Source organism: Colletes gigas, unplaced genomic scaffold (assembly GCF_013123115.1).
Source record: "Colletes gigas isolate AHSC1104 unplaced genomic scaffold, ASM1312311v1 Colletes_gigas_Sc00034, whole genome shotgun sequence".
Classification (NCBI taxonomy): Eukaryota; Metazoa; Arthropoda; class Insecta; order Hymenoptera; family Colletidae; genus Colletes; species Colletes gigas.
Window position 1 is genome coordinate 592748 of NW_025106663.1, and position 13523 is coordinate 606270.

At 41.8% G+C, this 13523-nt stretch overlaps 2 protein-coding genes across 4 annotated transcripts in view; both read left to right on the top strand.

Moving 5' to 3' along the window:
* LOC122402287 overlaps positions 1 to 13523 on the top strand; it is a 684713-nt gene that overhangs the window by 276359 nt on the left and 394831 nt on the right. The gene's annotated exons all lie outside the window — the stretch shown is intronic.
* Positions 1 to 13523, top strand: part of LOC122402296 (neuronal acetylcholine receptor subunit alpha-7) — a 175643-nt gene that overhangs the window by 36525 nt on the left and 125595 nt on the right. For all 3 annotated transcript variants that reach the window (XM_043404961.1, XM_043404962.1, XM_043404963.1), the window contains exon 2: positions 9298 to 9437. In XM_043404961.1, the coding sequence (XP_043260896.1) occupies positions 9298 to 9437 (140 nt within the window). The remainder of the gene's footprint in view (positions 1 to 9297; positions 9438 to 13523) is intronic.

Below are 13523 nucleotides of genomic sequence, written 5' to 3' on the forward strand. Positions count from 1 at the left end.
TATTAAATTTCTATTATTATTAAATGATTTCTGGAAGGAAAAGCGTCCGAGTGGAATTTTCTTTGCGGACACTTGAAAATAATTTCCTCTAAGGGCAGAACATTCATATTGCGGTGGTGGAGTATCGTGGAAATGAAGGAACACTCTGTGCGTTACGGATCAGGTGACTGAGTGTGAACAAGTGTTTTGGGACACTGGGAAAGAGGTCGAGTGGTTTTTTAGGTTAGAGGGTGGGGTCGCGAGTACAATGAATATTTGAATGAATTCTTGGGACGTGTATGCAGGTACGGTTAACGTCAAGATGAGTGCGATATCAAAGTGAAATCTCTGTTTCGAAAATTTCTTAACGAGCGTTCGTTATATATTTCCTTTAACAACGTATACGAATTAATTAAATAATTCTTCATTTTGGATCCTCGAAGTAAAGTTTCTTCTCACTGGCGTTTACTACTTTTTTGCTACGAAGCGCGAGACTATTTAAATCAGGGGAGAAGGATGAACGTAAATTCGAACGAAAGTTGCAAATATGCGGCAAGTTCATAACGGCTGTCGAGTGGTTTAAAATGTGCGGTTTAGTGGAACTGTAACTGGGACAAAGAAAGTGCGGGACAATCCGGTGTTCTTTCAAGCCTGCTTTGATTTCTTTGAAACCGATGAATATTCAATTTCATTGTGATATTCGCGCTCTCTGTCTTTCTCTCTCTCTTAGTTTTTATCAGTTTCCTTTCTCTCCTCTGTTTCTGCTCTGTTAGTCCCCGCAAAGAGAATCTAATTTAAGTTCCTCCGCGAGTAGATTCCGCGCCACTTTCGATTTTCTACTCTGCAGAGGACTCGAACAATGGTAATCCCAGCCGAGGCCGCTCAAACGAATCCCGCGAATGTTTAAACTTTCCTCGAGCATAACAAATTTTTCCAATTCCGGCACTTCCGCCCAGGACCGTGGAATCGTTTCAACCGGCGCCAGGCAACGGAATTAATTTACTCGCGTAGATAATCATCCAGCGAGAGTCGCGTGCATTAAAAATTTACATACGAGTCGAGCCAGAACGTGGAAACAAAATGTCGTGTGTTTAGCGTATAACCGCCTAATCACAAACGACCCGAGGCAGCGTTAAATTCTGCATAAATCTCGTAACAGGTTTACACATCTTCGAACTTGTTGGCGTAATAACGAATAGCACAATTATGAAACTAATGCATCCAGAAGCCATGGGAAATATGTATGCCCCACGAGATCGATCGATCAATACGGGAGCTTCTGTTCGCAGAAACCCAATTACGGCTTTTGACTAGTCCGAACCGAAACTTGGACTCACGCTCGCTGACTCTCTTCCGGTACTGTAGTTATACTGTCGCCTAGCATAACGTACGCATCGCAAATTATAATAACAATCGTGCCCAGCAATGGCTTTGTGGTCGGATCCGGTCTTGATGTATTCGAACGTCAAAACCATTCTCCGAACTAGCGCTAAAATAATAAATAGAAGTTTGGAAATCGAAAGCCAATTGCAACGAACAAACATATCTCGAGATAATTGTACAACTGTCGATAGAATGATTATTTTGATAGAAAACTTTGGTAGAATTTTATAAATATCGAATTGAAATCGTAAGATCGTCGTGAAATGTAACAAGTGCGATAGAAAATTGAAAATTTCGCGTCGGAAGTTCGACGTGCCTTAGGAATAATAATCCACGCGGATTCCAGCGAGTCAGAATAATCGAATTTCCGACGAAATCGCTGAAACGCCGCAGAAAATCCTTGCGCGGAGAAATCGAGCGACCGTGTCAGATCTCTGTTGGCAGAAACCCAATTAAGGCTTTTGATTAGTCGAACCGAAACCCGAACTCCCGTTTGTTGGATGCCTTCCGGTGGCGTAGTTCCGCTCCGCGGCCGCACAACTACTGTACGTGGTCAGTAAGTACACGCTCCGGCTTCGTCGCGCGAGTTTCACCAAATTTCTCTGCTGCCAAGTTTTGTCGCCACCACCCAACCCTCTCAACCCTTCCCCGACACATACAGGTTATGTGTTTACAATCCAGGGAAACCTTTCGTTGTTCGGGGCACCGGTGTATGCGTTCTGAGATCGGTATTCACTCGGTCAGACTTTCAGCCGACTCTGTCGGTGCTCTATGCAAGACAGTGACGCTTTGTTTGCACGCAGAGAGTAGCAAACCCAACGGAATTGCACAATACAGGAATTACGCTGCTAAAAAGGGGTTGAACTCGATACGCGAAAATAATGGAGGAAGTTTAAGTAAACGTTTGTCCGGTTTCGTCTCGTTTCCGCGTTGCAGATGCTTTCCAAGGAAAACACAGTGTATTGTTGATAGAAAATGCAAACTTTGTACGTTTCTAAGCACTGTTATTCTTCTTTACTCGATTTCATTTGCATGAAGTTTCGTTTAAACCAATTACGCGTGAAAATTTCCTGTAAAAATGCTGGAATTTACGAACAAAGAATCAATTTATAATCGCATAACCGCCATCGATCTCACTCTCGTATTTAACAGAGCGAATACATCAAATTATATTGATGTACGAACACTGAGGTCGGTGGAACGTTGAAATTCAGGGAATCAGGATAGTCGTTATCGACGATGAACACTGTTACTGAATACGGCCACGTCGATACATATTATATTATTGCACGGCCATATGGATAATCCAATTGGTAATGCCTTCGTATTATTGATTTATGTGCTCCCTCTAATCTTCCGGAAAGAGGAATCAGTCTGTTTATAGGTAATAACGTAGCGCGGTGAAATGTATCACCATTTTCAATCGCCGCGAATTACGGTGTATCTCGTAACGACGACCTGAAAAAAATGATAGCGATTCGATAATATCCGATATATTGATATTCCTGTTTTACGCTTCGCTAGAAATATCAGCGCAGTAGATTTCACGTTTTTTTATCGTAGTTCTTACCGCTTTGATGGGAACGTGTTATCGGTACACGCAAAGATAACAGAAAAATTGTACGCTACACGTATTCGAAAACAGCACGGTAATTAATATGTATTGTTGAACCTCTTGAAGGAGCAGGTATTAAAATAAGGCGCTGGAATTTGTTTAACGTGCATTAAACCGAACGTGAGAGTGGAACACGTGCAGCATGGCTGCCGGAAGGCAGACAAACGGAACCATGAAACTTAAGGAGAGGTTTATGTAAATTATGTTTGCACGATGATCTTTGGACAGTAACGGCGTATCCTTTGCATTTAATCAAGAAAGCCCTCGTATGTTGCGTAAATATTATGCCTCTCAGGCTTCGACGTTAGAATTTAATAAATTTTCAGTGGCCTTTCCATTGTCAAGCTCGACGGAGCTTCGCGGAAACTGTTTTCTAAACAAGCTCTCCGATGCTTAATTTTACTTGTGCTTGCATTCGTATCGACCAGCCTGCGAATAGAATTCTAAGAGAGTTAATATTTGGAAGAAAGAACGGAAGAAATATTACGATGTTGACTGTATATATTCTTGGCGAATCAATGGAGCTTCGAGCCTCGTCGCCTCGTCGCCTCGTCGCCTCGTCGCTTCGTCGCCATTCCCGGCTCTCTTTTTCTCGTTCTATCTCTCTTCCTTATCCCCCGTCGTATTATCTGTTTCCTTGGTGCGCGCAGGCAACATTTCTCCTCCGTAGCACAGATCCACTGCCGAGGTTTGTGTGCAGCAACTTATGCACGTCATTAACGTCTCCCCGTACGCGAACGAACACTTAGAGTATCGTAAATTGAACAAGCTACATTCAGGAACTTCTTACTTGTGGAGGACTCGTTCAAAGAACGACCGTGTTTTAAACTAACCGAGCTTCTGACACGAACGTGATTTCTTCGCTATTTATGGAATCACAGAATTTTAACAATTGATTGTCCTAGGAATTAATTAAAACCAGAGTACCGCGAATAGTAACTAACTAGACACTAACAGTGATCTAATTGCTTCCAAACATTTAACCAACAACCAAACAAACATCGAGCAAAGACAAGTGGACACTCGAATGGTTGCAACTCTGACTATAACCGAGTGGTCTTGAGGGTTCCCATTAATTCTTAATGATGGCTGATCGAGTAACCGAAACATTTGGTGTTTCTGGGTCCATCGGTTCAGTAGAAACCCTCTTACCCTCTCAATCAGCATTTAAGGTTCCTCCCAGTCCCTTCTGTGTGACCGATATGCGGTAGGACAAATCGAATTTTGAACCCGTGCACTCTAGATTCCAAATAGAGTGAATGCAATTAATACCAAATTTACAATAGGGGTTGATTTGTTTTTGGAACATGACCGTCTAAGAGAATTTGTAAATAATTCAAGAGCATGTTAAGCTCGCGCCAGCTGGAAATACTCGAATTGTGCATAGCGCGAATATAGTTATACGAACGTATTAGTCCATGCAAGTTTCGCACATTTCCTGGGTATAATGGTTTCGTCTTTGTTACCGGACACCGAGGGCGCACCTCGAAACATTCTCAGTATTTAGTTGCTGTAATCCCCGTAGATGCTCCGATGCCAACGCGGTTCACGTTCCCAGAAGTTTGCGTTTCGTTGCCCAACAAAGCGTCGTTGTTTGCGCAATAATAATTTTCGGCCATGTTTCGCGCCTCGAACGAAACGCAAACTATGGCTGAGAGACTTTAAGCAACGTGTACCTTAAAAAACGTGTCAGTTTAAAAATTAGACACCTTGTTCCTTTTGTCGAGTCACTATAGGCGAAACTTTACTGCTGATAAGTCGAACTAACACAAATGCAAAACTTGGAACCGAATTTTGTGGCAAAGACAAAATGCACGAGGGCGCAAAGTTCGACTCGTACGCGGAATTAGGTTTCGCGGGTGTCAATTCTAGTACGGTTCGCGGTTTATTTCGATCGCGGTATCGCGATAGACAAGATAACAGAAGCAGTACGTTCCAGTTAAGCTAACGAAACCGCGCGAATCGTGGATCTTCGTCTCGCGAACGCAACTTCGCCAATCGCGGATGTCAACCGGATGACATCAATTCGAGCATCTGACGATCATAATTCGTGATTAAGATCTTCGTCCTGATTATTCGTATTGCCAGAGTTACGCACAGACATGGTTCACGGTCGATGCAGCTCATTGCAAACGCGTGTGTTCATAGAAAACGGATTTTCTGAAGCTGGACTTTGCAATTTGTTCGTGGTGAATAAATGAAGGATTTCTGCAGGATGTGGGGCAGGTTTATAACAGCGTAGTTTTTAAAGAGCCCAGGTATTATTAGTCTCCGTCCGTACACATAATGGGGAACAGGAACTCGTAGGTTCGGGACACGTTCGTTCACTATAACCCACGTGTATGCGATCGGTTGCATTGTACGCTCGCCCGAGCGTGTAAGTAGGTGCGTGCAGTCACGTGTGCCCGATGCCCACGCGTGAATATTTGCGTGGGCTGACGTTTATGGCGTCGCTTTTATCTCCCTGGCTAGATCCTGCGGAATATCTGCGATGTTGTGCCTTTGGATCTCGAAAGGGAGCTGATTCGAGCATAAAATAAAACAAACTTGTCGCGTGAATGGTAAACCGTTTTCTGCCATTGCTGTTCCTGTTTCATTAAGCTGTTGTAACGTATCGACTTGTCGATCGTGCCACGAATTACTATCCATCCCGCGTATGAGCGTCGCACGTGCGAATATTCGGGGTGCGATGACGCTTAGATTCGCAGGGAGTGCCATTCATACCGGTGGTACCCGCAGGCAGGGGTGCCACCAGCAATGGCGCGAAGGAACGTCGACGTCGAAGCTGTGAAAAAGCCACCAGCCAAGCCCCATTCACGCCCGACACCCGTTATCACACATATTTAGTCGAGGTACACGGGCGTCGCGTAACCACTCTGTAAACGACATTCCTCTGCCTTTCCTATTCACCCCCCTCTCCGCCCCCTTTCTTCCTTTATTTCTTGTTCCCTCGCTTTCACCCTTCCGACGACTTTTTTTTCCCCAACCCCTGGCAAAGTCATTCTCATTAATCCAAATCGACGCCGACAACGTTCGTCTGAATGAAGCCGCACCCGCGATCCTCTTTCAGTCGGCCTTTGTGGCCAACTATTAAAAGGCTCATCTACTGTCTGGTTAGCGGAGCTCGTGGAATATTCCGCGGGAAATAAAAATACCGGCGAATATTCGCGAATTCTCCCGATGCCGAAATCGCCGCGTTATACCTGTAAATTATTTACGTTTCGATAAACGCCGCGAATGTCGGCTTTCAGGCAGCCGCGATGCAAAATTTGTATTCGTACCTCGGGTAGTTTTTACTCACTGCCAATTAGTTAGGCTTCTGCACCTACGATGTTGCAATTTGTCTCTTTGCACAGATAAACAAAGTAACTCGAGAAAGCTATCAAACTTTAAAACCACGGTACAATGTATCAGTTTCGAACGCTGTTGAAATTTCCAGTACATATACATACGTAAATAAAAAACGGTTCAATTTCTTTGTTCTGTTTTTCAATCGTAGCCGTCTTCTTTCGACCGAACTGGTCGTTGTCCAGCTTCCTGCTTCTTGTCTGTCCCCGTCGCATACTGTCTGGGTTTCCGGGAAACTTTGAATGGAACTAATCTCGAGAGGAGGATCGTTTAGAGTGACCTAGTATCAATCGATCGTTATCGTCTTTATTTATAGGTACAGTTTTACCTTGACGGGAAATAAGACCAGCTTGTCATGGTGGACATATTCAAAGTGCACTGCTCGCGTGAAACACGAGTACGTTTATTAATTTTCGGGTACGATAGAAATAGAAATGTAGAAACATGCCATATCACAGATACAATCATTCTGATATCTTATACGTATAGAATAGTGTTTCAGCATGATCTAGAAATTGTTTTGGTCAGTTTTCAGTTCCATCCCGATTGTTTACTACTTACGTTTACACAGATACCGATATCGATTCGAGCCCGTTCAAGTGGATCCTTGTCGAGCGAACGAAATCAATGTCATCGTTAATCAGATTAGGCAAATGTATTACGTGCTATTGATCCAGTGTTGAACTATAGTTTATATAGTACCGACATATTGCAATGCTCTGATTAATCACCTTTGTAATGCCGCGCGCGAAACACGTGCTTCGATCTCGATACCTGTCGTTGGTAAACAATGTAAACTATTCCGAATACACGATTTTAACGCGTTTTCTTTGGTTCGTGTGAAATTTTTACAAAATAAAACATCGTTGCAACCTGCAACGAAACGAATAACCCGGTGACCAATGTGCAGCCATCAAAACGAAAACATTCGCAACACGATTGATAGGACGGAAGTTCCGGAATTCGGGAACTGAATTTTGCAGGAAAGTTCGAGTACCGATATTCATGGCACCGTGGGGCTCTAAAATATCGACGCGGTCGGGGCTGGGAATCAAGAGAAATCTATTTATTGGCACGAAAGGTACGCGAGAGAAATAAATTTCGAAAAAAAAAAATGAAACATCGACGCGGGTTGCAATCTTTCTCGCGAACGAATCATTCAGTTTGTATAATTAACAAAATTTTTGATAAATTCTTCGAACTTGGTTGCACGTATCTCGTGGTTTCTATTTACCGGTGGATGAGAAAAGAGAATGAACAAAGAGAAAAGCGATTCTTACGCGAAGGGTAGCGTCAATGACCACGATCAAACCGAGCACAAGAGGGTGGTCTCTGAATATGCTGGGGACATAAAGAAGACGCGGAACAAACGGCGAGGGAGGGAATAAAAAGTGCGAGGAGTATTGAATCCTCCGTGATGTCGGAGCAAGTACATTTGTCGCGACCCCGCAATATTTCGGGGTCTGTCTTCAATGGGTGCACGTGCGCCGAATTCGGCTGCGGTTACAACCATTATTCTCTTCGCAGACACAATCCTGTTGCATTTCGCTTTCGGCCACGGCACCGTGCTCGGATTCTGAAGCTGTTTAAGGCGCGCTTCCAGGAATACAATGTCTTTCCTCCAAAATGAACGTACGCGCGTCAAATTTGCCAAAGAAACAGACGTCCTTAATTCACCACTCGATACGGAGTCAATAGCCACTTGTTAACACATTTTCTGGTTTCTTTTTAATTAAAAGATCAACAACTAGTTCAGTACGTACATTTTCTTGGAGTTGATTATTAAAAATTGCCTGTTACGACCATGTTATATGGAATTGATTGAATTTTATCGCTGTTGGAATAAAACATGGGTGGCTGTAATTATGAATACGAATTCTGGGTGAAGGCTCGAGTGATTAAAAATTGGTGTAGTTTCAATTTGGCCCGAACCGAGTGTGTACCAGCTTAGCAGATTTGCCAGGGGATTACAGTGGCTTACTCGCCATCGTTGCTTCGTAATATATAGAATCCTCACTCGCGAACACGATGTACGATGTTCGCCAGAGTTCAAGGAATTTCTGAACAAACTTTTGCTGAAAGGAGGATTTCGCGCAACAACAAAAGTTAATATTATGGCTATGTGCGATTAATACTGCTACTGCTGCTGGGGAAAAAAGGTCGAAGAATGTCCGAGTAGTTCTAAGAAGTTCGTAGCCACGAGTTTCGAACGTTAATGGATACAGCGGTGATCGATGATATAATTTGACCGATGATTGCGTGTAGATGACTGACACTGTCGGTTACAAAGCGATACACGTTCGGCAGAAGTTGTGCCTGCTTCTAAAATAGATTACTCTTCGATCTGGGAACTTATTCTTTCATTCTTCGACGCAACAAAATTTTCGCCGAAATTTAAAAGTTTCAAATCGTTCTAAAAAAATTATATTTAGTTACTGGGCCCAATTACAAGTATTTTTGGTCATTAGACATACTCCCGAAATCCTACGCATTTTCGAGAAAAAAATTCGAAAAGGTGTGAAATTTTTCGATAAAATTAAAGATTTCAAATCGTTCTAAAAAAATTATATTTAGTTACTAGGCCTAATTACAAGTATTTTTGATCATTAGATATACCTCCGAAATCCTATCCGTTTTCGAGAAAAAAATTCGAGAAGGTGTGAAATTTTCAACAAAATTAAAAAATTTGGAATCGTTCTAAAAAAAATATTGTCGGCTGCGGGGGTCAATTACAATCATTTTTGATGAGCACACATACCCCTGAATTCCCACGCATTTTCGAGAAAAAAATTCCTAAATGAAAATATAATGTCTGACCATACTTTGATATGTTTCACTGAAATTTCATACGTACGCTTAAAACACCATAACTTCCGAACGGATTGGAGGATTTTAATATTTTTAAATGCAAACAATGCGTACACTATCACGTGTATGCAATCATATTAACGTTAAATTTATTTTTGTTACAGAAAGCCTGTGCGGACCCCACGAAAAACGCTTATTGAATAAACTGCTGTCGGGGTACAATACCTTGGAGCGACCAGTAGCCAATGAGAGCGAGCCTCTCGAGGTGAAGTTTGGCATCACACTGCAGCAGATCATAGACGTGGTGAGTTGTCTTTTTCGTATTCGCATCATCATCGATCATGCGATACGGAGACAATTTTGCTACCAATTTAATTTTATATCGCGTGAAATTAAACGTGACGTAAGATGTACGGAGACTTTTGTCGATCGACTGTATTTTCGTTTCCATTGGCAGTAAACTGCACAATACGACCACCGTACAGAAATGAAAGTAAACACACACACGTACACAGGCACACGACACATATAATCGATAGAACTTCGATATGAAAGATTTTCTATTATGACCCCCTCCTTTCTTTCGTCATATATAAGGAGTTACCTGAATCGTATATGAATACTGTTTGTTACCATTCGATCGGGTTTCTTTTCTCGCGCATTCATTGCACCGCGCAAATAAAAAAAAAAAATCCACAATGACATAACTGCGACGTAGCGAAATATAATGGCTGTGGAGGTATGATAAAAGTTTATTCTCGACGCTAATGGCGGGGAATAAAACCACGGAACTGTAGAATGTAAAAACTACTAAAATTTGATACGTTAATGTATCGTTTGGAAGTTAGAAATAAGTAAAAGGAACATTAGTACTCGCGGTACGATGCTGTTGGAGAGTTTATTTGCCAGTGAAAGTGAGACTGTAAAGTACGGCGTTAAATAAAATATTTAGTGTCAATAGCCACGTAATATTTCCAGAGATTTCTTCGAACGGAAGATTGCAAAAGTCGCGCGGCGATGCGGTGCAATTTCCGCGGCGAGATACACCTTAGAAAACTGCCGTCCTGCAATCTTTGCGTGAACTGCAAAGATAAGGAGGCTCGCGATTAGGCTGCACGAGTTTTTGCTCGTCAAAATATCGGTCTTATCTAAATGAGAGCGCGGTTAACGGGGCAAGGGGGGGGGGGGGGACGGAATGAAAAGAGGGAAAGAGGTGGTGAACGAGGCAGATTGCATTACGTTCTCCATTTTCGCTAGCCTTACTTTGCCCATTTACTTTATGTACCCTTCCTTTTGTGCATCGACCCACCATCACGCGAAACACCTTTCTACTATGTAAGTACCGTAGATTCCGATGAACGAAAACATTTACGGCTCTCATAAAAGATTCTTTACGAAGATGCCACGCGTAATTATTGCCTGCTTTCCTTTTATTTAATAATTTTCAACCTGTTCGTTGAGAAAAGCTACGAATAGACTAGTCTTTGACGTGTAAATTACAGCTAGACCAACGATTTACGTAAAAATATACCGTACCATGTTTTTTTAAAGGTATTTTAATTCAATTCCGGCGAGAGTTGCTAAAATTAATATTGTCCGTGTGTTTCGTACACAACGTTACGTTTCCTGGTTTCCTCCTCTGCGCGATCATAGAAAGAGTAATTACAGCGGCAAACGTTCTTCGGACCATGCAACTTTGCACGGAACAAAGTAAACAGCACTGGAAAATTCCGATATAAGACGTACTCGGAATGCAAATACGTGGAACGTAATTATTTCAGACAACAAGCGCCCCCTTTGTACCTAAGTCTGTGTGTCTGTTTGTACAGGACATTTGCGAAAAGCGTAGGAATTCAGATATAAAGCTGACGTTGCAATTCAATTGAAAGTCACTGTCGACCACGAAGACGCAATAGAAAAGAAACAAGTTCGAAAGTGGAATTAAAAATAACGCGAATCCTTTGAAATCGTTTAAATCGTATTTCCAATTAATTTTTCGTCCGTTTCTGTATAAATTTTGTATTTAATAAGATACATAACGCGCTGATAACGAACCACTCTGTTGGCAAAGCGAGATCGTGCGTTTTTTCACATGAAAATTGTACACGACCGCAAAGATACACGACAAAAAGATCGATCAGCAAAATTCTCCCTCGCCTCGCACTTATTTTTACATCCCGTTGCTTTCTCTTTCGAGGGCCTGATTAATTTCCGCGGTTCCGCGTGAAACGCTATTTTAATTCAGGAACATCGAAGTCCGAATGCGGAACATTAACGAGGTTGCAGCACGGCGAGATATAATAAAATTCTCTTTGACCTCTTTTTTTGCCGCGTTACGCGAAAAGGAGTAAATTAAATTTGTCGGAGAAATTCCCCGCGGGTAGGACGTTGTTCTTTGTCACGGAGCTTCTTACAAGCTCGAAAATGAAATAATTATTTTTCTACGCGAAGCGACTTTTAGAGGATCCTGTAGGATCGCCAGCGACGGCGATGGAGGGAATTAAACGGTTCTACACGTTCATTTTTATGCGCCCGCAAAAACAAAGGAATAATCTCGAAAGCACGATGCGTAAAATTAATCAGATTCGCTCGTTACGTTGTTTGCTTGGTGCAAAGGTATTATACTAGCTTTTCCCGTTATTTGACGCTCCGGTGTCATCTTTTTGCGTGCTTATTCGATCCGAGATTTTGCGCGTAAAACGGGCCACGTGAAATAGTTGCATCGTAGCGAAAGAAAAACAGCCAGTTTTCGCTTCCGTTCCCTTCTTCGAGCAAAATTACTCGGAACACGCTTAAATATTAGTCTCGCGCGTTTTTCCAGCGATGAATTGCTTGCTCGGTGAATTGCAAAACTGCACCAGCTATTCCCGTATATTTTTTCATCGAATGCCGACCGGCTGTTATCGCGTTTTCGTTTCCGCGAGTCGACCAATTTTGCTCTTGTTGATTATTTTCAGTTTCGAGAGGAATGGTGTTTTCGCAATTCTCGATCGCAAAAACCATTTTCCTCTTTTCCGCGCGTCGCATTTGTCAACTTCCGGCGTAGCACTTCCCCGGCTCGCTTTTCACTAGGAATTCGAAATGACGCTTCTCACGCATTCAAACGTAGACATTAATTTTTAACGATGGGTGCATTTCACTTCTTTCATGGCGCTTGACGTCCCGTATATCATTCTTTATTTCTCGAAACGAAAAAGCGAACGGACCCGCGAGATATCTCAACTTAATGAACCCAGTCAAGACCATTTCATTTTCTGACAACGAATAGTACAGATGTTTCTATCCTGTTAGTAGCTGGATTCTCTTGTTTTTGCTGTCCTTTCTCTCCAACTGCAAGGTATTTCATGTTGTAGACCAAGTGCTCCCAGTGTTTCTGCGACTGAAGTTGTTTCATAGGTAAGAAACATAGTCCTTATCTACGGAAACTCTAAAACACTTGGCTTAAAACGTTAACTGTTTCGTAACAGTGTGAAAGAAGTATTCGGTACAAAGCACGAAAAAGACAATCTACTTAGAAGATGGGAGAAAATATTGAAAAATACCTCAAATTATAGTCAAAGAAATGAAATTCAACGCAACAATACCATGTGCCAAGCTTTTGAAGGCTGACCAAAACGTCTGATGTATTCTGAATCACAATTCCCCTTAGAGATCCGTCAGACTTTGTTCGTCAGCATAGTACTTAAGAGGCAGACAGCGTATGTCTGCAGCCTTCCTTGGGGAGATGACAGATTCAACCGAGAAACCAGACAGTATTGTTACGATGCAACAGTAGATTTTTCATTACTTAGATATTCGAATGTTTCGTTTATAGCCTGGCACAGCAATTTCTTCGCTCTGCTCCAAGCAAACTCTTTGATCTTCAAAACTAATTCGATTCGACGAGTCTGAAAGATTCTATTGTTTTAATCGAATACATTCTCACTCGTGTCAAAAGTGTTTTAAGGTTTTTCTTGCAAATAACTGAGCCAAGGACTGAGTTACCGAAAGGTAGTTAGGACCAAACCAACAGAATCTTTAAAATGTCATAACTTCTGAACGGAATGAAGGATTTTAATTTTCAAACTTGCAAACGACGCGTATTTTAATCAAGAATATGTAGAAATTGTAAAAATACTGAAAAATTTGTTCGTTCATCACGTAAAATTAAAAAAAACCACATAAAAATGGTCCAATTTTCAAACAGTCGTAACTCCTATAATAGTGAATATATTTCAATGAAACTTTTTTCTGAAGTAGAGCTCCCAAGTACCTACAAAAAAGCATTAGAGAAGTTTTCTGTAGGACGTCAAACAAAATGATTAAAAATGAAAAACGAAGTTTTAAGAAAAATCGACAGTGCCTCATTTTTCCGGTGAAAAAAAATTCTTTCAAATCGTTCTGAAAGATT